This window comes from Carlito syrichta, unplaced genomic scaffold, assembly GCF_000164805.1.
Source record: "Carlito syrichta isolate Samal-C Ts95f unplaced genomic scaffold, Tarsius_syrichta-2.0.1 Scaffold107564, whole genome shotgun sequence".
NCBI lineage: Eukaryota > Metazoa > Chordata > Mammalia > Primates > Tarsiidae > Carlito > Carlito syrichta.
Genome location: NW_007051660.1, coordinates 252,322 through 277,609, shown reverse-complemented (window position 1 = coordinate 277,609; position 25,288 = coordinate 252,322). Strand labels below are relative to the sequence as shown.

Sequence of the window (25,288 nt, the reverse complement as noted above, 5' to 3'; positions counted from 1 at the left end):
TGGAAAACTATGGGGGGGAGGGGAAGGGAGATGGGATTAATGGTAGTAAATATCTCTCTGGGGATGGGGAGACACTTCTTATCAATAAGAGTGCCTGAATGAAGCATATTTGTATACCTAACCCTTAACTGTACCCCACAATATCATAATAAAAAATATTGATAACAGAAATAAAAAATAATAATTAAAAAATAAATAAATAAACCTTTTTTAACAAAAGAGAAAAGAAAACATGTGTAAAGTCCAGACAAAGGCTCCAGAAAATCTTTTACCATCAGCTTTCCGGTTTTAGTTATACTTATTCGATTATTTCCTGTTAACATCTTTTCATTAGGCCCAATCCATAAGTAGGTGGGATCAACCATTTCTTTTTTAGCAAGTTTTAAATCCATACAGTTAAGGACTGGGCTATTTTGATGTAATCTTATATATATTTTCACTGGGTAGGCTGGCTTGCCATAAGCAGAGCCATCCTCTTCGAATATAGAAAAACGAGGCCATCCAACTCTTGTGAGGTACCAGAGCACCGCGGAGAGGAGGACCCACGCTCGCATCACGGCTCAGGGGCCGGTGTAGCGGGGGGCATTGAGGGATGGGCGCCTTTCTACGTCAGCCTGGGCCCAACGCCTCCCCAACGCGCCTGCACGCAGCAGAGCATTTTAAAGCAGTCTGGGCCCCTTCTGTCACATTAACTGCCACATGCCCAGCCCCTAACACAGTGCCCAGCATAAAGCAGGTGTACACATGTGGTGACTTTTTTCCATCAGAAAACTCTACAGGGCCCATTCCCAGTTTCAACCCAGTCCTCTCTCACCCAGGCAATTAAATGACTAAGGGGGCTGCTAAGTTGGGGTGCGTGTGCCTTGTAGGAGGCAAGAAAGAAGTGGAAGAGGCGCCATGTTGTAGTCAAGTATATGAAATGACTTTCGTCCACTAGAATAAGGAAGCTCTCAAAGCAGAAAAAAGGAGAGAAAGAGCGTCAGTCAGTCCAAATCCACTTGGAAGTGTCTCAGGAAGCCCAGAAAGGGGAAGAACAAGCTCCAGACTCGTCTCAGTCTTGGGAGTCCCAGGTGACTGATTTTTAGTTAAGAAATGCTTCCAGAGGCAATTTCCCTCCATGCTACCCCATGAAGGTAGACCAGGGTGGAGTCCCAGGCAGGAGAGCACAGACTACTGTCAGGAGGTCTGAGCTGAATTCTAGCCTCTCCTCCCGTGGTGACCTTGGGCAAGTCTGACTTCAGTAGTCTGCGCTTCAGTGTCTACATCTGTAAAATGGAGATAATATCACTTCTTGACTAGGCTGTTGGAAGAGTAAATGGAAGGCACCCTGCACTGTGCCCGGCACAGAGTCAGTGGTGCTGAGTAAATAAGCATTGTTGTTAATATGGTGACAAGTGGTGGTGGTAGGGAAGGGTCTTACCAAACCTCCGTTATGCCGGTGTTCTTCTGCAATGCATCTGCCAGCTGGGCAACCCCCTTGGCTGTGATTTGATTCTGGATAAGCCTGAAAGAAGAAGATACCTTGTGTCACATGTACACCGGATCAAATCTGCCCCCTTCATCATGGAGCTGTAAGGGTTTGGTGGGATAGAGTAAGGTGGTCAGAGGAAAAACTGAGTCCATGTGACTTTTCATCTGGCTGAAAGATCTAGAACAAATCTACTAGAATGGAGGATAGCTTTAAAATTGTGTAATGTTTATTTTTACAGTGAGCATAATATATCTGTGTATTCACATGTAGATGGTGTAATACATGAATGGATGTGTGTGTTGACATTTTTCATTGCAGAGGTGCTCAATCAAAAATATCTAGAGGCTGGTGTGGTGGCTCATACTTGTAATCCCAGCACTTTGGAAGGCTGAGGCAGAGGATTGCCTGTGCCCAGGGATTCAAGACCAGCCTGAGGAACTTGGCGAAACCTTTTCTCTACAGTAAATTAAAAAAATTAGTTGGCGTGGTGGTGCACTCCTGTAGCTCCAGCTACTTAGCTGAGATGGAAGGATGGCCTGAGCCCAGCAGGTCGCGACTGTGTGGCCATGAGTGTGCTACTGCACTCTGGCCTGGGTGACAGAGTAAGACCCTGACTCAAAACAAAAATTTTCTTTAAAGTCTGGAATCCATCAGTCTAAAAAGCAGATTCTAAGAAACACATCATCACGGGAACAGGCAGCCTGACATCTCCCTCCAGGTGGCTGAGGAAAGGCAAGGCAGTTTTTAAAGCGAAGTAGCTGCCAACTGGTCATTCTCTTCTCTGGAGGCGTCAAAGGCTCCAAAGATGGCACCATGTCCTCTCCAACAGGTGAGAGGGAGAGAGGAGCAACAGTTCTTGTGGGTCTCTCAGGTAGCCAGGATCCAAATGAAACAAAGGATTCAGATGTGGCCGGGATGCCACTCCCAAGACGCTGCCCTGGTGGCGACACATCGAACCCGATCAAGACATCAATGCAGCAGAGGCAGCAGCGTGTCTGCACGTCAGCACAGGCTCACACCCCACGCCCGGCTGACTGTCGAACAGGCTGCTGCCAAATCTACCCCTTAGAAATCCTGGGCACTGACTCAAGAAGTCAGGCCTACCAGGAAGATGAGGGCCTGCGCTGTGGTGACTGACGAGGCTGTGGAAATTTAGTGGGAGAGGCCTGCCCTTCGAGAGGCAGTATCACGCAGTGCCATCATGGAGCAGTGACAGGCTCCTCTCACCATCCCCCCAACCCCCACCTTTCAGCAGCAGAACCACTGAAGACATAAACATATCCACCTGTGCCTTGGTTGCCCCATCTGTAAAATGAGAATAACTACAAGAGTGTCCCCCACAAGGGGAGCTTGGTGTTTCAACTTGTTTATTAGGCTCAGTGCCCAGAGGATGGGAGCTCTGGTTACCAACTACCACCCGAGCACACAGGACCTCTGGCAGCTGGGTGGCAGCCACAAGGACTAGGACTCCTGGGCTCAGGGGCAGAAGTGATGACCTTCCAGTGAGCACAACCACAGCTGTGACTGGACATTTTTTCATAAGGAACAAAACAGAACCTGGAAGTGGGCACAGAGTTCTGCATTCAGTTAAACTCTGTTGTTTTCCTATCACCACCCTCACAGTGGCTGCCTCTGCCACCACCACCTAAACACCTTGCCAGGGGCAGGGCAGGCTACCCCAGCCAAGATCTGGTAAGGGGCCAGGAAAGAGAAGCATGCCTAAAAGCCTGGCAGTGTCCAGGCACCCCTGTCCACCATGGGCTATGCATGCACCAAGCAGCCAAGACTCTTTCTAGCCCTATCCTACTATGCTGTCCCTGGAGGGGCTGGCCTGGTACCCAAGGAAGGGATAAGTAAAGTCTTCAGACTAGAAAGCATGGAGGGAAAAAAAAAAAAACAGGTAAAAATAGCACAGTCTGGTTGTTTTTGCACAACTTGACAAGGTGATCCTGAATTCACAGGAAATGCAAGGGACCCCAAAGGGTCAAAACGATCTTGAGAAAGAGGAACAAAGTTGGAGGACTCCCTCTTCCTGATTTCAGAACTTACTACAAAGCTACACAATGGTCCTGGCATACAGATAGACATATAAATCAATGGACTGGAAGAGAGAATCCAGAAATAAACCCATACCTTTATGGTCAATTGATTTTTGGCAAGGGTGTCAAGGCCATTCAATAGGGAAAGAGAGTCTTTTCAACACATGGCGCTGGGACAGCTGGAGAGCCACATGCCAAAGAACGAAGTCAGAGTCCCTACTCTACGCTGTGAACAAAAAGTAACTCAAAATAAATGGCAGAACTAAATGTGAGGGCACAACTAGAAAACTTAGCAGAAAACTTAGGGTGTAAATCTTTATGATCTTGGATTAGGCAATCATTTTTTTTTCTTTTTCTTTCTTTTTTTTTTTTGAGCTCTGTCACCCAGACTGAAGTGCAATGGCATGATCACAATTCACTGTAGTCTCAACCTCCTAGGCTCAGGCTGTCCTTCCACCTCAGCCTCCCGAGTAGCTGGGACTACAGGTGTGCACCATCACACTCATCTAATTTTTTAAAAAAATTTTTGTAGAGACAAGGTTTCGCTACATTGCCCAGGCTGATCTTGAATGCCTAGGCTCAAGCAATCCTCCCAACTCGGGAGGATTATAATATCACAATATGAAATTACTTCACACCTGCTAGTGTGGTTAAATTAAAAAAGACAGATAATAGCAAATGTTTAGTGAGGATGTGAGGAAATTGGAACTTACACTGCTGGTGAGACTGTAAAACAGTGCAGCCACTTTAGAAAGCAGCTTGGTGATCCTCAGAAAGTTAACCAGAGAGTTGCCATATGACCCAGCAATTCAGTTCCTAAGTATATGCCCAACAGAAATAAGAAAATGCATTCACATGAAAACATGTGTGTGAATGTTCACAATAGCATTATCCATAACAGTTAAAATGCAGAAGCGACCCAAATGTCTCAACTGGTGGAAAAAACAAATGTGAACTCTCTATACAATGGGTTCTCCTGTTATCCATCAGTGAAGTACTGATACAGGCTACAGTGTAAATGCACTTGAAAATTGCTAGTGAAAGAACACAGTGACCAAAGGTCACATATTGTATGATTCCATTTATGTGAAGTGCCCAGAGTAGGCAAACCTATAGAGATGAAAGCAGATTAGTGGTTTCTGAAACTGGGGGAGGGGAGGAAGGGGAGTGGCTGCAGTTTTGGCAGGGAGGGGCTGTAAAAATGTTCTAGAGTTAGATGGTGATGGTTGCACAATCTTGGGACTATACTAAACACCTCCAAATTGTACACTGTAAAATGGTGAATTTTATAGTGTGTAAGTTTTATCTCAAAACATATTTTTGAAAAATAGCAGTCTGAAATTGGAAAGAGTTCTGAGTTACCATAAATGCTGCAGCGTCTGGTTGACTTTCAACATTTCTGCCATACTCTCAGCCACTTCATCATTGAGTTCATTTTTGGTCAGCCTAGGAAAAAAAGGAAGTGTTTACTCAGGAGAACCTACTTGGCAGCCACCGTTGAAGGACTGGCAGGCACAGATCCTGGCCTGGGGCGCTGCTCACCTGCCGAGAACCCAGCTGGCAGCCAGGTCAAGCCCAGCTCTCAACCCCGCAGCAGAAGGTCAACGGGCTTGTTTCTAGAGCAAGCCCAGTACCCAAGGTGTTCTGGGTAAAGCACCAAAACTCCTTGGTGTAAACAGAGTTGGATCCTCTTGTCCAGTGGATGAAAGAATCATTAGTAAGAAGAATGGAACAGAAAGAACATTTTAAAAATTCATTCCTTGAAGGACAATTGGGTTGTAGCTATCCAAATTTGAAATGTGTTTCACTTCATGACAATTAGATTTCTAAAAATTTGCCCTACAGTTTGTAAAGATATACACACAAGGATTTACTCACGACACCGCAGTGTACACTGTGGTATTGTCTGTCATGACGCAAAATGTGAACAAGTTTAAGTATCCACCAATGGAAACAACTGATACAACAAATTGTGATCACACACTCGGTGGGCCATTGTGCAGCCCACGGAGAGTAGTCCGAGGCCCAAGATAAAAGGAGAAGATGCAGCCTGGAAGAGTGCCCTAGAGTCAGCCTTGCCGGGTCTGTGTCTCTCAATAGCAGAGTGAGCTTGGGCAAAGAGTTTCACTTCCCTAGGTCCGAGTTTTCTCATCACTGAATGTGAACAGTCATAGTATAGATCTTACAGGGTGGTTGTGAAACTGGTTAATGAATGTAAAAGGCCCAGCGTAATGCATGGCACAGTCAGTCGGCACTCAAGCAGTCCTGGGTACTGACGTTACTATGCACGTAAAGCATGGTTCCCAACTGGGGTGACTCCACTCTCCATGGGACACCTGGCCATGACTGGAGCCATCTTTAAGTGTCGCAGTCATCGGGGAGGGGGATACAGGCCAAGGATGCTGCTACACATCCTACCATAGGAGGGTCCCTAACAGCCAAGAATCACTTGGTCCCAAATGTCAACGGTGTCAAGACTGAGCAACCCTGACATAAAGGAACACGTAAGACACATACAATACGTGGCTGAGATATATTTTTAAAAATTATTTGCTAAATGCTATTCTATTTTGCATATATTTGAATACCCGCAGAATAAAAGGCTAGAAGGAAAAGGTTCTTTTAGAAAACACGAAGGAGGTACTTTCACTTCCTGCTTTTTAGACTTCGGTGTCTTACTTTTTTTCCCAAAAAGCACAGATTACTTTTCAAAATGTTAAAGATGTCTTTAAGAGGAAAAAATGAAAAATGCACTCAAGCCAGCAGGTCTAGTGTCATCAAAGAATAAACAACATTTCACTCTCTTCAGTCACTAATTTAGCAAAATCGAATGAGGTCTAAGTTCATGACAAAGAAGGAATTCATGACAAAGGCAAGTAAATAAAAAACAAATCAAGAAAAATGAGAGATTAAATGACCCGCAAAAAAGAACATGAACAAAAAACACCCTCGGGAGACAACACACACTTAATAAGTGCTCTGGAGTGCAGAGAAAGAGTGAGGACTGTGGGCTTCCAATGTTAAGTGACAGGTGACAGGTGAACTGGGTGGAACAAGAAGGTCAAATCCTGACATGGAGGACTGGGAAGGGAGGAGGCTGCGTGGGAGGAGGAGGCAGCTGACGGGGAAGGGAGCAAACCATGAGCCTGGTGCATGAAAGCAGGCCTCTGCCAAGCACACCTGAGGATGTTCTGAGGACACCCGACAGCCTGTGGAGCTGGCCTTCTGGTTCTCCTGGGGCCTGGGGTGACAGAAAAGGCTAAGGCCTCAGCCCTGTGCTCCTGGGACCCACTGCTCCTCCCGTACCCGCCTGTACTTCTGGGAATGGCTATTTTCTTCTCTAGGAAGAAATTCTCAAGCTGGCTTCGAAAGACGAGAGCCTTTCCAGTTGAGGGGCACCTCTTCCGTTAGGATCCAGGCCATAGCCCCAGGAATGATTCCTGAGGCCTCAACCTGCAAAATGACCCTGGCTATTACCAGAATATCCTCAGGGACGTGTTCTGCTGCAGGGCCCTCGCAAGGCTCTTTCCGCCTTCTGTGGAGATGCTGTTGGATGCGAGGCTGGGAAGGAAAACACATGGGGTGAGTTAGAAGAGATGTCCACATGCACTCTTGGCCTCAACACCAAAACAGCTGGGAAGCGTCTGCCTAGACGTGGCACCTGTCCAGGCTGACTCGAGGCAGGAAGCAGCAGTGCCCGGCCGTGTCAGCAGGGCCCAGGAGCTGTTGGCCCAGAGCCCACACATAGAGTATGCGGGCAGGCCAGACAGAAAACGGGACACCAGCGAGGCCTGCTCACAGAACAGGGGACTAGGTTCAGTGTCTGGGGTTTTTACGTACAGGCTGGAGGCTGAAAAGGCCCGGTGAGCCCTGCTTCAGAGGACTGGCATTTCCAAGGTGCCCCATCAGAGAGACCTTGGTCAGGCTCTTCTGCTACTGTCCCCACCTTCTTGGACTCTTTTTCGGTGGCAGGAAGGGCAGAGGCAGAGCCTTGAAGATATCAAAGCCCCAGGGCTCGCCAGAGGCCTAAAGAAGCTAGGAAAGAGTCTCTGTTCCAGGACTATCCTGAGAACAAGGAAAGGACAGGAATCTGCCGGCCAGTGTTCCATTAAGTTTCATATGGACTTAGGAAACCCTCCTCCCACTCCCAAAGGGAATGGGGAAGTAACTGAGGGATTGGGAATGTCTTACATCTTGAACTGGGAGGTGGTTACACTGGTGTGGACATATAGGGTCTGACACTTAAGTTCGTGAACTCATCCTAGAAAAAAGTGCCTCGCTGCTGAATATCACTATGGTCACTCTTAAAGTACTCCCCTTGGGAAGCTATGAGCTAATGCCAGTGCCTAGTCCACCCTTCCAAACAATTTTGGAACTCTTTTTCTAGAATGGCCATCAGACCCATCATCGTATTACCCTTGGTGTCCTGAATGTCATCAAATGTTTTCCTTTCAAGATTTCCTTTATCTTTGGGTAAAGAAAAAAGCTATGGGGGCCAAATCAGGTAAGCAGGGAGGGTGTTCCAATACAGTTATTTGTGCTACTAACGTAAGCGCACAGTGGCAAGTTCATGAGCTTAACTGTCACACCTCAATAACTAATGACAACTAACTCTGATGGCCACTCCAGAAAAAGAGTTCCAAAATTGCTCTGACAGCTGGACTAGGTGCTGGCATCGCTGCCTAGCTTTCCAAGGGGAGTACTTTGAAGATGACTGTGGTGATATTCAGCAATGAGGCATGTAGCACTTTTTCTAGGATGATTCGTGAACCTAATTGTTGGATCTCGTATGCAAAATTAATTGAGCTAAACATTCAAGAGTAATGTACTGAACTATATGCCTCTTATGTATCAATTTAAAAAGAAGTCTTAAAAGAGAAAGAAAAATCACACACGCAAACCCCTCTCCTGTTAGGAAAGCCAGTCACCCTCACCCCCTCAGCTCCTTCACTGGAAGTGAACAAGCTGGCCCCAGAGACACCAGTTACCTCAGGGTGGCCAGGCTGGGGTGGCCCTGCAGAGCCTCTGCGAAGGCTTTAGCTCCTTCGTCCCCGATTCGATTGCCCCACATCCTGCGGGCAGAGGCAAGACCGTCAGCATTAGCACCTCCAAAGCACAGCCACACTCACCCCTTATTTTCTGCCTGTGGCCTCCCCTTGATTCATTCTCAACAAGCATTTTTGCTCGGTCGCGGGAGTGGTGGCCTGGGCACAAAGTCCTCACACTGTGCCCCTAGTGGGCTGCTCTGGGTTCAAATGCAAAAGGCAACAGAAAATGGCGAGCAGGGGAGGCCTTGGGAGAAGTTCCCTGGCAAGCTGCACAACTGGTGACCTAGTCTCACCCAAGACTCAGTCTGGGAGCCTATGCCCAGCAGTCTGAAGGAGAGGCTGTCTCGGTGCTCGGTTCCCAGCACCTATTCAGCTCTGGGCAGGAGTCAGAGATGTTCCTGAAGACACGATCATCCACGAAGCAAGATCAGGAAGTAGGTTCAAAAACCTTGTCAGCCACGTTCCTTTTACATAGAGAGGATGTTACCAAACAAACCGCTGCTGTCTTGGTGGAGAACTGTGGTGACAGAGCTGCATTCTCTCCCCTAGGCAGACCATCTGAGAGGTTCTTGCTAAAACCATTTGTATGGAAAGATGGCGGGCTCCTATCCTGGCTCCACCACCTGCTACCTGTATGAATGTAGGCAGATTATGTAACCCCTTGGGCCGCAGTCTCTTCAGCTGTAAAATGGGGATAATAAGCACATTCCCTCATAGAGTTGGTGGGAGGATTCACTGAGCTAATAAATGCAAAGCACTTAGAGCCGCGCCTGGCCCACACAAAGTGCCAGCTGTTCCTCACAGGATAAGGAGGCATGTCTACACAGAGTAAAGCAAGCCTGCTGGCCCACCCAACAGCACCATGGCCGGCTTCCAACACGCACGCCCCAAGCAAGCTCCCGGCCTACAACCTTCCAGGTGTGGCTTGTAAAACCCAGAATAAGAGTTTTCAGTGTTTTGCTTTAAAAAAAAAAAGTATATGTATACAATTGAATGGCATCAAATTTGTAATAAAGAGGAAAACTGGGATAAGATTCTGTACACATAGCTTGACCTTTACTATATTAAAAAAACCAGTTCAGAGAGAGGAAGAGAAAGTGGTAGAGTTAACTGACCTCAAGTGTTAACAATAATTATCTTCCCAGAAGACAACTTTAATTCCTTTTCATAGTTTCCAAATAAAATTACCCATGTTCCTTTGTAATCCATCAGAAAATGATACTGATACAAAAAGCTTTAAAAGCCTTGAGAATCAAAATCAGAAGGAGATACCACCTCACAGTAGGATGACTGCTATCAAAAACACCAACAACAACAAGTGTTGGTGAGGATGTGGAGAAATTGGGACCCTGTGCACTGTTGTTGGTAGGAATGTGAAATGGTGCAACTGCTGTGGAAAACAGTATGGCAGTTCCTCAAAAAATTAAAAATAGAATCATCATATGATCCAGCAATCCCACTTCTGGGTATATAGCCTAAAGAATGGGAAGCAGGACCTCCAAGAGATAGTTGTGTGCCCATGTTCATATCGATGTTATTTACTACAGTTGAAACACGGAAGCAACCCAGTGTCCATCACTGGATGAATGGACAAGCAAAATGTGGTATATCCATACAACGGAGTATCATTCAGTTTTAAAAAGAAAGGAAATCCTGCCACATGCTTCAACAAGGACAAACTTTGAGGACATTATGCTAAGTGAAATAAGCCAATCACAAAACAACAAATACTGCATGATTCCATTTATGAAGTACCTAGGTCAGAACCAAGGTCAGAACCATAGAGACAGAAAGCAGAAGGGTAGTTGCCAGGGGCTGCAGGGAGGGGGAATAGGGAGTTATTGATGAATGGGCACAGAGTTTCTGTTTTGCAAGAGGAAAAGACTTTTGGAGATGGATGATGGTGATGGTTGTATAGAATATGGATGTACTTAACATCACTGAACTATGCAATTGAAAATGACTAAGATAGTATATGTTATATATAACATATATATTAAATGTTATATACTATATTATATAATTATATGTGATATGTATATTTTTACCACAATTTTAAAAAATTAAAGAAAAACAAGGCACCCAGAGGGACTGATCATATTCTTCTTTTTTTTTAGTCAAAGTCTCACTCTGTCGCCCAGGACGGAGTGCAGTGGCACAATCACGGCTCACCACAGCCACAACCCTCCGGGCTCAGGCAATCCTCCTGCCTCGGCCACCCGAGTAGCTGGGACTACAGGTGTGCACCACCATACCTGGCTAATTTTTTTCTATTTTTTTATTTTTTGTAGAGACAAAGTCTCGCTATGTTGTCCAAGCTGGTCTCAAACTCTGAGGCTCAAGCAGTCCACCCGCCTCAGCCTCCCTAAGTGCTGGGATTACAGGCATGAGCCGCTGTATGCGGCCAAGATCATATTCTTAAACTAAAGAACATCTGTCTGCAGATACTACCATGTCTGGCTAGGACAGCCCCCTCCCTTTGCTGGTGGTGATGATACTGACTTCCGCATGACTTAACTATAGCCTGTGCAGTCAGAGTTGCAGTCAATCCTGGGACTCCCCACAATGTGGCCCTACAGAAGCCGCTGGGGCACCCTTGGTGAGAGCTGCCTGCTGCCCCTTCCCCACAGCTAGACCCAGCGGTCCGTCTGGTCTGCCGATGTGCAAAAGGACCAGCAGCAGGTTGTGTGACGCCCACAGGCATGCGCTCCCTTCCACTCACCCAATCTCAGAGATCGACCTGCTGTTCTTCAGAGCCAGGGCCAGACACTTCCCTCCTTCGCTGGTTATTTTGTTTTTTCCCAGTCTGCGGAGAGTCACACACAGTCAGCCTCCAGCTCTGCAGGGCTCCGCCATGGGCTGCCCTCTTCCCCAACACAGAGCCTCTCCAGCGCCCCTTTGGGAGATACGGTCTTTCTCCGGGGACCCACAAGAGCCACGCTTGGGCCTCCTATTGGGGAGAGACCGGAAGCCCTGAGGACAGGCGGGCAGGATCCCTCTCCAGAAGGCCCGCGGCCTCTGCAGAAACTCAGGGAGCTGAGCCCTCCCTGGGGGCCTCCAGGTAACCCCAGGAGCATCCCTCACCCTCATCAACAGGCCTGGGAGTCCCGCTTGGACTGTCAGTGGCCAAGGTGCGTGTGGCCATCGCCAGGGTGGGCCCAGAGGCTCCACACCTGGTGCTCTGTCACCCTTGCCAGGGCACGTCTATGACAGGGCAAGGCACCCAGCAGTTGCTTGCAGCCAGATGGGTAATTAATTCCCTTGGAGGAAAAGGGCCTTTTTCTCTCGCACCCCAGAAAGGGTAATAGTTCAGGCCTCTCATCCCGTCAGTCAGTAGTTAATGAAATCAAAACGCCAGGCTTTCCCCCCACCAATGGCAGGTAGCCCTTCCAGGGTCTGAGCCTCACCCACGGGTCACAGTTCTTCCACATGGCGGCTCACCTTCCACACACAGGTCTCCTTCTTAATGTGACCCACATGGCCCTGGGGCAAGCAGAGGGTTTTAGGGCGAAAGCTCTTTACAGTGACATTTATTCTTTGAATAACGCAAGGGGTGGCCAAGAGACGTCTCCAAGGACCCTGCACGCCGTCCCCACTTACTTGAGGTGCGTGAGGCTCTGGCATTCATCCAGGACTTGGGCGACGTACCTGGCTCCAACATCAGTGATCTGGTTGCTGTATAAACTTCGAGAGAAAGCACAACCATGAGACTCTATGACTCCTAATGTCACTTTCATAACCCTCATTTTTTTTTAATATATATATATATTTTTAATATTTTATTTTATTTTTGAGTTGGAGTCTCACTCTGTCACCCAGGCTGGAGTGCAGTGGCTACTCCTGCCCACTGAAGCCTCGACCTGCTGGGCTCCGGTGATCCTTCCACCTCAGCCTTCCAAGTAGCTGGAACAACAGGTGTGCGCTACTACGCCCAGCTGATTTTTTGATTTTTTTTTGTAGAGATGAGGTCTCGCCAAGTTGCCCAGGTGGGTCTCGAACCCGCGGGCTCAGGCAATCCACTCACCTCAGCCTCCCAAAGGCGCGGGATTACAGGCTGAGCCACCGAGACCGGCTCTCATTTTTTTTTTTAAGTGAGTGTATGCTGTCTGCTGATTTCCAAAGTCTGGGTTGAAAGGGGGACACTTGGAGACCAGAGTTTGAGGCTCTGAAGTCTCGCAGCACAGGTTCAAAGCCAGCACCACCTCTTTCCCTGGCTTTATGACCTGGCGCAAGTTACCTAACCTCCCTGTGCCTCAGTTTCTCCATCTGTCATACAGCAGTAATGATTACAGCTCCCTTGAAGGCTGTTAGGAGGATCATACAACAGATGCAAAGTGCTGACATATGAATGCTCAATGACTGGCAAGCGGTGGGTATTTACTCAATTGAGATTTCATTCAGCATCTCTCTCTGGTTTGTTTTTTTGAGTTGGGGGTCTCTCTCTTTTTGCCCAGGCTGAAGTGCAGTGGCATGATCACGGCTCACCACAGCCTTCAACTCCTGAACTCAGGAGATTCTCCCACCTCAGCCTCCTGAGACTACAGGTGTGTGCCACCACACCCAGCTAACTTCTTAATTTTTTGTAGAGATGAGTTAGTGCTTGCTATGTTGCCCAGGCTGGTCTCAAACTCCTGGGCTCCAGTGACCCTCCCACCTCGGCCTCCCAAAGGGCTGGTATTACAGGCATGAGCCACTGCACCCAGCTTCTCCCTGAATCTTTAACCTACCAGTGTCTGCCTTTCAGCCATCTCTCCACTCAACGCCAACTCAATGGCAAGGCAGAAAGAGGGTGAAAGAAGTCCCTAAACTGAGGTTTCGAGGGCTCCCCTGTCACACAGAGCTCCGGAGCTGAGGGGTAGCTGAGAATCCTTTGCTTCCACGTCCTCCACTTATAGTGGAGGCCACTGAGACCCAAAGAAGCAGTACAACTGCCCAGCTCCCAGAGCTAAGGGATGGCCGAACCAGCCCCCGTGAGCCCCCTCACCTCAAACTCCAAAGTCCCAAAGGTTCTGAACAGCCCAAGTAGTTCACAATTCTTTTGGCAACTGGGTATGGAGCTACTTATGGGCTTTATTTACCCTGCTTGGTTTGAATAGTCACACATTTTGTGGCAGAAGTCTTGAAGTATTTAAGAACGGGGTACTGCCTAGACCTATGTGGCCGCATCTCTCCTGTGTAGCCTGTGCTCTGAATCCTGGTTCCTGTCTTGCCTTGAGGGTTCTGGATGAGGGATTATGAACCCACAACAGTAAAGACTAGAACAAGATTCTAACGTTCATGAAACACATGCCCACGTTTTCTCTCTCTGCAATAACCAGTTGTAAAACTACTTGCCTACGAGGACCCCAATTTTCTAAGTGAGGAGGCTGAGGCTTAGTGAGACCTCATGACTGGCCGAGCCAAGAACAGAACCCAGGACTCCTATCTCCTGATCTAGTGCTCTTCCAGGCCTGGGGCCACCACGTCAATCACCCGGTGATCCACATGAATGAACATTTCCTACTGCTCTGAATTATTGCTAAGGAGCGAGCCCAGAGTTCTTGAGAAAGACATACCCCAAATATGTCACGATCTTGTATTTGGTCAGCTCCTCACACAGCACCTTTGCCCCACCGTCAGTGATCTGGTTAACGCTGAGTCTGAAACAGAACAGTGAGGAAAATTATGCATCAGGGCAGCTGCTCATAATGAAGGAGGATTGACTCTAAAAAGAAAGATCCAGAAGCCTACAGACCCTGGAGTGTCCCCAGCTATACATACTCCCTGGAGAATGGCCGTAACAGTCACCAAATAGCCCCTGAAAAGCCTGGCCACCATGGGGCCGCCAAACCCACCCCATCCTGGCCCACCAGCAAGGCTGGCACACACCTGGCTCATCCCACAGGCCACGGGAGACACATGTGGACGCGTGAGGCCAGCCACCTCTAAGATCCCTCATTTGTGTGTGTACCATGTGCAGCCAGACCCTGCCTGTGGTTCTCATTGTCTAGCAGGGGGCAGGGGTTTGGAAGTGTGAGAAGCCGCTTGTATGGTTATTGTGACTGGGGGAGGGAACGCCCTGTCATCTTGCAGGTGAGACCTGTGATGTTAGGTGTCCTACAAGGTGCAGGACAGGCCCAAGAACTGTCGCACCCCAAATGCCAACAGCCTCCCCAATTGGAAATGTATGTGCTAAACCTGACTTGCCACTGGAAGAGGTCCCAGGTCCTCCTGTCAAGGGAGGCCGCTCACGTGGTTCTGCAAAGTGTCAGATAGCAAGCATTTCAGGCTCTGTGGGCTATACGGTCCCTGACACCACTACTCGCCCATCACGTGAAGCTGCCAGTAGTCAGTACCCAGGTGCAGCTGTTCTCCAATAAAACTACTCGCAAACACAAGCCACAGGCCGAGTTTCACCTGCACGCTGACTTCTGGCATAAGTCAAAGGCTGAAAACAGGTAAATGCTTGGTTTTTAGGCCACATCACAGTGATCGGGTCAGACACTCTGGACCCTTCCCACATCGTGCCCAGTGTGGTGCTGGGGCACAGTGTGTATGTACATTGCATGGTCAGCCCAGATGGCAGAGGCTATCAGGCAGTCCTAATATCTATGCTTTCTTAGCAACAGAATCCTCCATTTTTCAGCTGGGCTCATACGATTAAGTTCTGCCCAGTGAAATCTAAGCAGCAGTATCATTAGAAATAGCTGAGAAGTCTTAAAAAATTAGTGTGCTCTTCTTTTTCTTTCCTTCTTCCTGGTAGCTGGAATGTTGACTAGATGGCTGGAGCTTGAGCAGCCACCCTGGGCCAAGTGGTGAAAGTCGGGTTGTGAGGATGGCAGAGCAGCAAGACAAAAGAGAGCCTGGGCTCCTGGTGTGCATGGAGACACCATACCAGTCCTGGACTGCCTACCCCTAGACTTTTGCATAAGAGAACTAATCTTGTAACTTATTTAAGCCACCAAGATTTTGCATTTTCTCTACTCAGCCAAAACGACTCCTAGCTGATGCTGGCAGAAAGCTGAAGATCTCCCTGTGGTTTTCCATAGCCTCCCACTCTTCTGTGAACTGCTTTTCTCTCACTGACAAGGAGGAAAACTTCACCTGAGGACAGCAGGATGGGGCAGGATCACTCACTGGTGCAGTTTCCCTTTTCTGAGATGGACACAAGGTGACCGTGGGTGTGACACTGCCTGGGTCTACACTGGCCGAGAATGCAGAGAACAGACTCTGGGCTTCCAGTGTGCAGGCCAGGACAGCCCCGGCCCGTGCAGCTTACACCCTGGCATTGCTGTAACAGACACGGGGAGTCTGTTCCAAATCCCTGCTGCTCTTCGGAAATGCATGAGCCAAGTAATGGAGAATTTAAGCCCCTGTAGAGATTTACAAGGCTTATTTTATACAGGAAATGCTAATAGAAGAAAGCAGACTGGCCTCTCTTTCCTCTGAACCACTGAACAGGAAAATAAGCACGAGTCAGCGTTTCGACCGAGATCTCTGGCAGTGCGCGGGGCTGCCGCTGGCTTTGAGCATGGAAAGTAACTAATGCCAATTAGCACAAGGTCGGCTGTCTCTGCAATCATAAAAGCTGCCCTGTGCCAGAAACTTTCTGAGGCCTGTCTCTGTGCCTTACACTCATCTTCAAAGGTAGGTTCCTTATGCATTCGAGCTCCACCATGTCCTCGCTGTGTGACCCGGAGCAAATTATTAACTCCTCTGTGCCTCCGCTTCCCCGTTTGCCAAAATGGAGACAGTAATGGTACCTATAGGGTTGTTAAGACCATGGAATTAGGGAACATTTACCACGCACCTCACCTGTTCTCAGTAAATGCTGACTGTCACGACTAGAACTGCGAGGATCGTAAGCATCTCCTTTTCCCAGGGGCTCAGAGAGGTCAAGCACTGTGCTCAAGGGCACCGGCTGGGGCTGATCCCCCGACTCGAAGGCTTGCCCCTTGTCCTCTGCCACCCCGAGAGAGAAGAGGTCCAGACGCCCCAAGACCCATGGCCACGGGTCCTAGGATCACTGCCGATACAGGGAACCCGGGTCCACGACGCCAATCCGGGTGGCCCTGAGCCCCGCCCCCGGTGGCCTCACCTGACCACGGTGAGTCGGCTGAAGCAGGGCTGCAGCTCGCGCACACCGTAGTCGTTGAGGTTGTTGTTGTCCAGGTCCAGGGCCAGCCGCTTGTGGAAGTGGTGCAGGACAAAGGACAGGGCGCTGCAGTCGGCCGAGCAGGCGTTGCAGTAGGTCAGCTTGAGGTAGTTGGCGCAGATGCCCCTGGCCGCCAGCTGCCCCACCTTCTGGCTCTGCGTCTCGAAGATGCAGCGCAGCATCCAGAGGAAGGTGGGCATGGCCTGCACCTGGCTGAAGCCGTCGCTGTGGACTCGGGGCAGGCTCTTCAGGTAGGACCGCAGGCTGGACGACAGGTGCGTCCACAGGGCCCGGCGCTTCCTCTTCAGGGCCGCCTCGGGCACCAGGTGCCGCAGAAGCTTCTGCTGGGCCTTGGATAGCAGCCCGCAAAGGAAGAGGTTGGTGAACTGAAAGTGGTCCTTCTTCTTGAAGGGGTCCTCCTTGGCCAGGCTGCTGCGCCCCAGGCACTGGAGAGGGAGGAAGGGGGGATAACAGGACACGGCCTCCGACTCCCCAGGCGGTGCCCACTCCTGGAAGAACCGGAGCAGCTCCCGGGTGCCCACCCTGTCGTCCAGCACGAGGAAGAAGGCCGTGAAGAAGGCCTGGAGGGTGAGGTGCAAGAACTCGTAGGCCGGCTCGTCCCCTCCGGGGCCCGGCTCCCACAGCGCCCGCAGGAGGCCCAGCTGCAGGTCTCCCTCCTGCAGCCCGGAGGCCCGCACCTCCTCCTGGCCGAAGACGAAGAGGCTCCTCTCCGTGCCCCAGCGGGCCAGCTGCCCCAGCGCGCACAGCGTGTCGCGGCCGGCCCGGAGGGTCGCGGCCCGGCTGCGCGTGTTCCGCTGCACCAGGCTGCGGGGCTGCGCCCTGTTCAGGTGCACCTCGGTGACCAGCAGGAAGACGTCGGTCAGCGTCACGGCGCGGTCGGACAGGCGCGGCGAGCCGTCCAGGGTGGCCTGGAAGTGCCGGAAGCACCGGAAGAAGATCCAGCAGAAGAGGGGCACGGCGCACAGGCTGCAGAGGTTGGGGTTGGCCTCCAGCTGCTCCAGGAGGCGCTCGTGCAGCGCGCGCTCCGGGAACATCCTCCGCGCGTAGGCGCGCAGGTGGCTGGGGGAGAAGCCCCGCAGGAGCACCTTCTTCCGCAGCAGCCGGCGCGGGACCTCGGTGCCCGTGCGGGCCGTGAGCACCTTGCCGGCGCCCCGGAGCAGCCTCCCGCTGAGCAGGCTGGCCAGCAGGACCAGGGGGTGCGCGGGCTCCCCGGGGCACGAGCTGTCCGGCACGTGGCTCAGGTCCAAGTCCGAGTGCAGCTCGTCCAGGCCGTCGAAGGTGAAGAGGGCCGTGTGGGGGAAGCGCAGCAGGAAGGCGAACACCTCCCCGGGCTCCTGCTCCGGGTAGCAGAAGTGCTTGAAGAGCAGGTCCTGCAGACACAGCGTGTCGCTCTTCTTGAAGCAGCTGAACATGCGGCAGCGGAAGTGGAAGAAGAACTTGACCCCCGCGTCCAGCCGGCCCGTGGCCCAGAGGTTCTGCAGCCGCTGCAGCAGCATGGACTTGCCCACCCCGGCGTCGCCGAAGACGAACACGGTCTCGCCCTGCTCGTTGAGGACGCCCGAGGTGTGGTCCAGGAGGCAAGCCAGGCTGCCCAGGCTGCCCAGGCTCTCGTGGCCGAAGCCCACCAGCTCCATGACGGTGTCCACGTAGATGGCCTCCAGCAGCCGCTCCTCCTTCTGGGCGTAGCACAGCGCGAACTTGGAGTCGCGGCCCAGGTGGTGGCGCAGCTGCTGGGTGTACCTGCTCACTGAGGGTGGGTGGCCGGGAGGGGGAGGGGAGACGGGAGGAAACCGCGTCACGCAGGGAAGAGGGGCACGCGGGCAAACTAAACTGCTGCCTGAGCGCGACCACCCCGCCCTTGGGGCTCTGGGGAGCCTCACGGAGCCAGCAGAGGAGCCCGGGCTCCCGTCTGCGTGACCTCAGGTTTAGCCAGAGAGCCACAGACTTCGCCGGGGATGGGCTTCTGGGACAGGCCTCCCTGTTTTCCCTGCAATGTTGTCACGGAATTGCCGCTAAAAACTGAAGCCCACTCACACTTGAGCTACTGGGCAGGCCCAACCTTCCTAGTTTTTTTGTTTTTTTGAGTCAGAGTCTCTGTTGCCCAGGTTGGAGTGCAGTGGCACCGTCATAGCTCACTGTAGCCTCAATCTCCCGGACTCAGGCGATCCTTCTGCCTCAGCCTCCCAAGTAGCAGGGACTACAGGCATGTGCCACCGTGCCTGGCTAATTTTTTTACTTATTGTAGAGATGAGGTCTCACTATGTTGCCCAGGCTAGTCTTGAACCCCTCGGCTCAGGCCATCCTCTCACCTCGGCCTTCCAGAGTGCTGGGATTACAGGCAAGCCACCACGTCTGGCCCCCAGGGTCTTATTCAAGTAGCAGGAGCCAGTCCCCATGGAAGGTCTTATCCTTGAGGAAGAAATGCCTCTAGCCTTTCTTGTGCTTCGAATACCGCTCTTAAAACAACTGTTAATTTCAGGAAAACCAGATGCCAAAAGCTTTGGTGGTGAGATACAGCACTGGGTTACAAAGCAGCTGTTTTTCATCTCAGACACTGCAAAGCTGAGTAAGCCAGTGAAAACCAGCCCCACCCTAAACAGAGCACGACAGCCTGGCTCCCAGGCCCAGGACCTTCCATCATGGATGCCTGGCACACACCAGAGGGCAGCCCCATACTACCCACGGGGGAGAAGACACCTAACACGTCCATGTGGGCGTCACGCTCCCAGCAAATCTGTGGGGCAAAAATGGGACTTACACGGAAAGGGAGGTGGTTCTTTCTCAAACAAAAGGATGTCCCACAAGTTCCTTTAAGATAGTTTTTGAGCCGGGCTCGGTGGCTCAGCCTGTAATCCCGCGCCTTTGGGAGGCTGAGGTGAGTGAATTGCCTGAGCCCGCGGGTTCGAGACCCGCCTGGGCAGTGAGACCTCATCTCTACAATAAATCAAAAAATCAGCTGGGTGTGGTGGCGCATGCCTGTAATTCCGGCTACTCGGAAGGCTGAGGCGGAAGGATCGCTGGAGCCCAGCAGGCTGAGGCTGCAGTGGCCGGGAGCGGCCACTGCACTCCAGTCTGGACGACAGAGTGAGACTCCAACTCAAAAAAAAAGATAGTTTTTGGAGGCTGAGTGCAGTAGCTCATGTCTGTAATCCTTGCACTTTGGGAGACCAAGATAAGAGCATTGCTTGAGCCCAGGAGTTTGAGACCAGCCTAGACAACATACTGAGGCCTCATATCTACAAATAAAAAAATTTTGAAAATTAGCCAGATGTGGTGGCACACACCTGTAGTTGCAGCTACTCAGGAGGTTGAGGTGGAAGGATTGCCTGAGCCCAGGAGGTTGAGGCTGTGGTAAGCCATTGATGGTGCCATGGCACTCCAGCCTGGGTGACAGAGAGCCCAACTCAAAAAAATAAATAAAATAAAATAAAATAGGTATGGGTTAATTTTAATTCAATTAACAAAAATTAGACATGCAAGCACGTTTCCAGATTTATCTATAACCCATTCTTACCAACTTAGTCCAACTTTGTTATCTCAAATTTGTAAAGTGAACTGTATTTTTTTTACAGTTTTATTGAAGCATAATTTATATGCCATAAAATTCACTCAGGTTATATAATACTCAATGATTCTTGGTAAATTTCCAAAGTTGTGCAAACCTCACCATAATTCAGTTCTAAAACACCCATCTTCCTCCTAGATTTCTCTGGAGCCTGCGTGCAGACAATCCCTGCCCCCACCCTGGGCCTGCTTTGTCTATAAATTTGCCTTTTCTAGACATTTCATATAAATGGAATTTCGTGTGTGGTTTCTTGTAGAGTGAGTTATACTTTAAAAGCTGGTTAAAGGAACCAACAGAAGTATTTTTGTTTTATTTGTTTTTACAGACAGGGTTTTGCTCTGTTGCCTAGGCTGGAGTGCATTGGTGCAAACGTAGCTTACTGCAGCCTCCTGGGCTCAAGTGATCCTCCTGCCTCAGCCTCTTGAGTAGCTAGGACTATAGGTATACAACTGCACCCAGTTAACTTTTTTATTGTTATTTTTTTGTAGAGAGGACATCTTGCTATGTTGCCCAGGCAGGTCTCAAACTACTTGCCTCAAGGGATCCTCCTGCCTTTCCATCCCAAAGTGCTAGGGTTACAGATGTGGGCCACCATATCTGGCCCAGAGAAGCGTTTTGAAGGAACGGTTCCTCATGGGAATATTTTTCTTTTTTTCAAGAGGGAAGGAAATGAGATGAGGCAGGAAAGCACAGTCAGAGTAAGAAGCTGGCAGTGGCTGGTGGGTACCTGCAAGGACCATGGAAGCCAGAGTGTGGCCCTGACACTCTGCTGATTGGCCTTGTTTTCCCTAAACATAGACCTGACTCTCTAGGACACTGTCCTTTGCTTCTGTTTCCGAGGTCAAACTGGATTCTATAAAAGTCATTGTTTGGAATTGGGTATGGTAGATCACACCTGTAATCTCAACACTTTGGGAGGCCAAGGCAGGAGAATCACTTGAGCCCAGGAGTTTGAGACTAGCCTTGGCAACATGCTAAGACCACATCTCTACAAAAAATTAGCCAGGCATGGTGGTGCATGCCTGTAGTCCCAGCTACCCAGGAGGCTTAGGTGGAAGTATCTCTTAGGCCCAGGAAGTCAAGGCAGCAGTGAGTGCGGTGCGGTCTCAAATAAATAAATAATTAATTAATTAATTAATGCATGAATGGGCCATTGTTTGGGCCCTTGGAGGTGACATATTGCCAATAGCTGTCTCCAGTTCAAAAGCAAGGAAAGATGACTTGTTCTTGCTCTGCGCCAGGTCCAGAAAGATCCTCAGAGCCGATCCTGGCCCAATTACATGCTCTCACATGCCTAAAACTGCAGCCGCCCTGACTGCCATCTGCAAGGACACATTTGTGAGATTATGCAGTGGTGGCACCTTCCAGCAGACTCAGCTTCCTGTGGGCAGGACCCCACTCAGTGCCTTTCACCACTGTCTCCCTCACATCCAGCACTGTGCCTTGGCATGTGGTGGGTACAGCAAAAACACCTGTTGAACTCATCAGTTGACTAATGGGGTCTCTCAAGGGTGCTTTGGAAACAAAGATAGGCACCCAGGGGTGATGGAAAAGTACTTGACCTAGAACCAAATCTAGAAAGATTTTTGAAAGGAAAAAATAAAATAAAACCTTGAATTTGTGCAACCATTAAAACGCTCATGTATGTCGGAAGAGGAAGGAAGCAAGAAATCGGAAGAGAGGCCATTCACACACTTCCACAGGCCCCTGTATAAACCAGACTGCTACATGTAGTCAGTTCAGTCTTGGCCACCTGGGCTGCATGTGGGTGACAGGGACCAGCTCTTCTCTTCTTTTCTTTTTTCTTTCTTTGAGTTGGAATCTCACTCCATCTCCTAGGCTGGAAAGCAGTGACACACTCACAGACACCCCAGCATCGACTTGCTAGGCTCCAGTGACCTTTCTGCCTCAGCCTTCCAAGTAGCTGGAACTACAGGCGTGCGCTACCACACCTGGCTAATTTATTGATTTATTGTAGAGAGGAGGTCTTGCCACATTGCCTGGGCTGGTCTCAAACCTGTGGACTCAGGCAATCCACTTACCTCGGCCTCCCAAATTGCTAGGATTGCAGACTGAGCCACTGAGCCCAGCCCAGCTCTTCCTTTCTAAATGAAAATAGCCCCTGGGTCTGCTTCCTAAAGTGAGATGCAGGCCTGGCTGGGTCTAACCGCTCCAGCCTCTCCCGACCCCAGAGCCTGGCCTGCACTGGTGCCTGTGGTCCCCAGGGCTGCCTCATACCTGGGTCCGTGTTGACTACTGCTTTGCTCTGAATGAGCGGGGAAGGGGAGAAGCCGATCTCCAACAGCCAAGGCCTGAGGTCCACGAAGGCATCTGTGAGTTGCTGGAGCACGTGGAGGAAGAACTCGGATACCTCCTCACCCTTGCTCTGTACCAGGTCCAGAAGCTTGCGGACCTGGTGGCGGTACAAACATGGGGACATGAGCTGGGATAAGGGGCATCCTCCGACCCGAAAGACCCCCAGGCAGGCTTAGGCAGGGCTCCAAGCTCTTACTACACCCAGGAGCTTGAACATCCACCCAGCCATTGTGAGATTCAACATGCTAGGGGCCTGGAATCTGTGCAATGGAACCCCTTAGCGAGAAATAAAACCACACAGCTCTAACAAACCAGGAGTCTTCCATGAGCCTAAAAAGAAGAAGGTCAGACTCTAACCAGGGCCATGTCACCCATGGAATTCTGTCTTTGTCTCCGTTTCCCTCTTAACCTGACACTACTGTGGTCCAGGAATGAGTATGAAGAGAAGATAAATCACCCCTTGGGCCCAATGAGGTGGGACATAGTAGCCACACAACAAGAGGATGACAGACCCTCATAAGTAATATGTTACAAATGGATTTTTTTTCTTATTAAAAATGCCAGAGCCAGGCTCGGTGGCTCAGCCTGTAATCCCGTACTTTGGGAGGCCGAGGTGAGTGAATTGCCTGAGCCCGCGGGTTCGCCATCCACCTAGGCAACTTGGCGAGACCTCATCTCTCCAATAAATCAAAAAATTAGCCGGGCGTGGTAGCGCACGCCTGTAGTTCCAGCTACTTGGAAGGCTGAGGGGGAAGGATCGCCGGAGCCCAGTAGGTCGAGGCTGTGGGGGCTGGGAGCGGCCACTGCACTCCAGTCTGGGCAACTGAGTGAGACTCCAACTCAAAAAAAAATGCCAGAAACTAAAATCAAGAGAGGAGACAAAGCATACAAGTGTGCGAGTGGGCTTTCCCCAGAAACTGTTCTGGTCTCTTCTGAGCCCCAGCTGGATCATATCACAAATAGGCTCTGTCATTCCTGTAACCAAAGGAGTTTTTGGCCTCAATTTTATGTTTGAGAATATGACACAAAGCTTAAGTGAAGCTGAGGGCTGCTAAGCCTTCCTCTAGGGGGATGTGAAAAGTCCTTTACTGTGGACCCGCCTAGGATATAGTCATTCCAGAATCTGAGGCACTGCCCATCTGTGTCTTACCCAGCAATGAGCAGCCCTCCAGAGCTCAAAGACACGGAGGGAACATCACTGCTAGTGTTTTGTGCTCTTTTTCCTCTTCCTACTTTAAAGTGGATATAAAAAGAAGTCTCAAACTGCCAAGGGAGGGAGCGGCACACTTCATCAACAGGGGTACCTGCATAATGAACATTTGTATACCTAACCCTGAATTGTACCCCACATCTTTAAAATAAAATAAAATAAAAATAAAAGAAGTCTCTGGGAACCCATACACACGGCAATGAGAACTGAGGTATTTGCTTTAGACGCAGATCCAGAAGAGAAATTGATTGTACAATATGCCGATAACTTGGGTATTTATGTTCTATCAAAACCCTCAACGTGAAATTCTGCCCAATGCACTACACTCCCAAAACTCTTCCTGGAGCCAGTAGAGAGAAGCCTCTTCTAGCTACCAGGGTTCACACACTGCCAAGGCCCACTCCTCTCACTGGGGCACCTTGTCGGGTTGGGTGGGGCAGGCACACACGATCTCCGCATCTTCAGCTGAGAAGTAGTCATTCTCCAGCAAGTTGTCCACCAGGCACTGAGTGTTATGGATGTGGGTGACCAGAAGTTCCCGGTTGATTTTCAGCAACTTAATGCGGGAGCGAGAATCTGGGGAGATTATTTCCATCTCACCGTGGCCCTGCTTTTCCATAGTTAAAGTAACAAGTAGCTACTTTTTCCCAATTCATCTTCAGTTGCGTGTGTCCTCCTAGAAGAAGGGCAGTCAGGATTTGGGGCCAGCCCTCCGGGGGTCCAGCCTCTCAGTGCAGCCCCTGAAGAGATCAATGAAATCATCAACAAAGCAAAAGCCACAAGAGGACTTCCCTCCCCCTCCCATTGATCCTGGGGTTTCTCTACTTATAGCAGGAGGGAGCCATGCTTAAGACTTTCATCTGAGATGTACTAAAGAAAAAAAAATAACTGCTTCTGCTTGTGGGCTACTTGACTAGGGTAGGTGACCAGAGGCAGACAACCCGTTTGTTTAGTAAAACTTCTTAATTAGTATTATTATTTTATTTTATTTTATTTTTGAGTTGGAGTCTCACTGTCGCCCAGACTGGAGTGCAGTGGCCACGCCCGGCCACCACAGCCTCAACCTGCTGGGCTCCGGCGATCCTTCCGCCTCAGCCTTCCAAGTAGTGGAACTACAGGCGCACGCTACCACGCCTGGCTATTTTTTAAAATTTATTGTGATGAGGTCTTGCCTGCCCAGGCGGGTCTCGAGCCCACAGGCTCAGGCAATCCACTCACCTCAGCCTCCCAAAGGCACGAGATTACAGGCTGAGCCACCAAGCCTGGCAAGTAGTATTATTATTTTAAAAAACTAAAAGTATGCCTTGATCCTAGACTGGCATAGAGATGGAAAGATGTGTTACTTTACATAACGAGGTCACCTGGGATGGGAGGTTTCTGCATCCCCCGCAAGCGGGGAGAGGGCCCAGAATCTAGACCAGAGGACCCGTGGGATTGGTGGGAAAGAGGGTAAGGGCACAAAACAGCCTGAGGAGAGAGACAGC

General features: G+C 50.1%; 2 protein-coding genes across 2 annotated transcripts in view; both read right to left on the bottom strand.

The window, feature by feature from the left end:
- LOC103270047 (zona pellucida-binding protein 2-like) overlaps nt 1–554 on the bottom strand; it is a 1,989-nt gene extending 1,435 nt beyond the window's left edge. The window contains 1 exon segment of the mRNA XM_008067585.1: nt 235–554. Coding sequence (XP_008065776.2) covers nt 235–554 — 320 coding nt within the window.
- The window catches only part of NOD1 (nucleotide binding oligomerization domain containing 1), a 34,017-nt gene that overhangs the window by 6,444 nt on the left and 2,285 nt on the right, over nt 1–25,288 (bottom strand). Inside the window, exons 2-11 of the mRNA XM_008067597.2 lie at nt 24,223–24,544; nt 22,517–22,691; nt 16,636–18,460; nt 14,114–14,197; nt 12,159–12,242; nt 11,281–11,364; nt 8,499–8,582; nt 6,988–7,071; nt 4,873–4,956; nt 1,421–1,504 (exon numbers count right to left, since the gene is read on the bottom strand). Of these exons, the coding sequence (XP_008065788.1) occupies nt 1,421–1,504; nt 4,873–4,956; nt 6,988–7,071; nt 8,499–8,582; nt 11,281–11,364; nt 12,159–12,242; nt 14,114–14,197; nt 16,636–18,460; nt 22,517–22,691; nt 24,223–24,423 (2,789 nt within the window). The 5' untranslated portion in view covers nt 24,424–24,544. The remainder of the gene's footprint in view (nt 1–1,420; nt 1,505–4,872; nt 4,957–6,987; nt 7,072–8,498; nt 8,583–11,280; nt 11,365–12,158; nt 12,243–14,113; nt 14,198–16,635; nt 18,461–22,516; nt 22,692–24,222; nt 24,545–25,288) is intronic.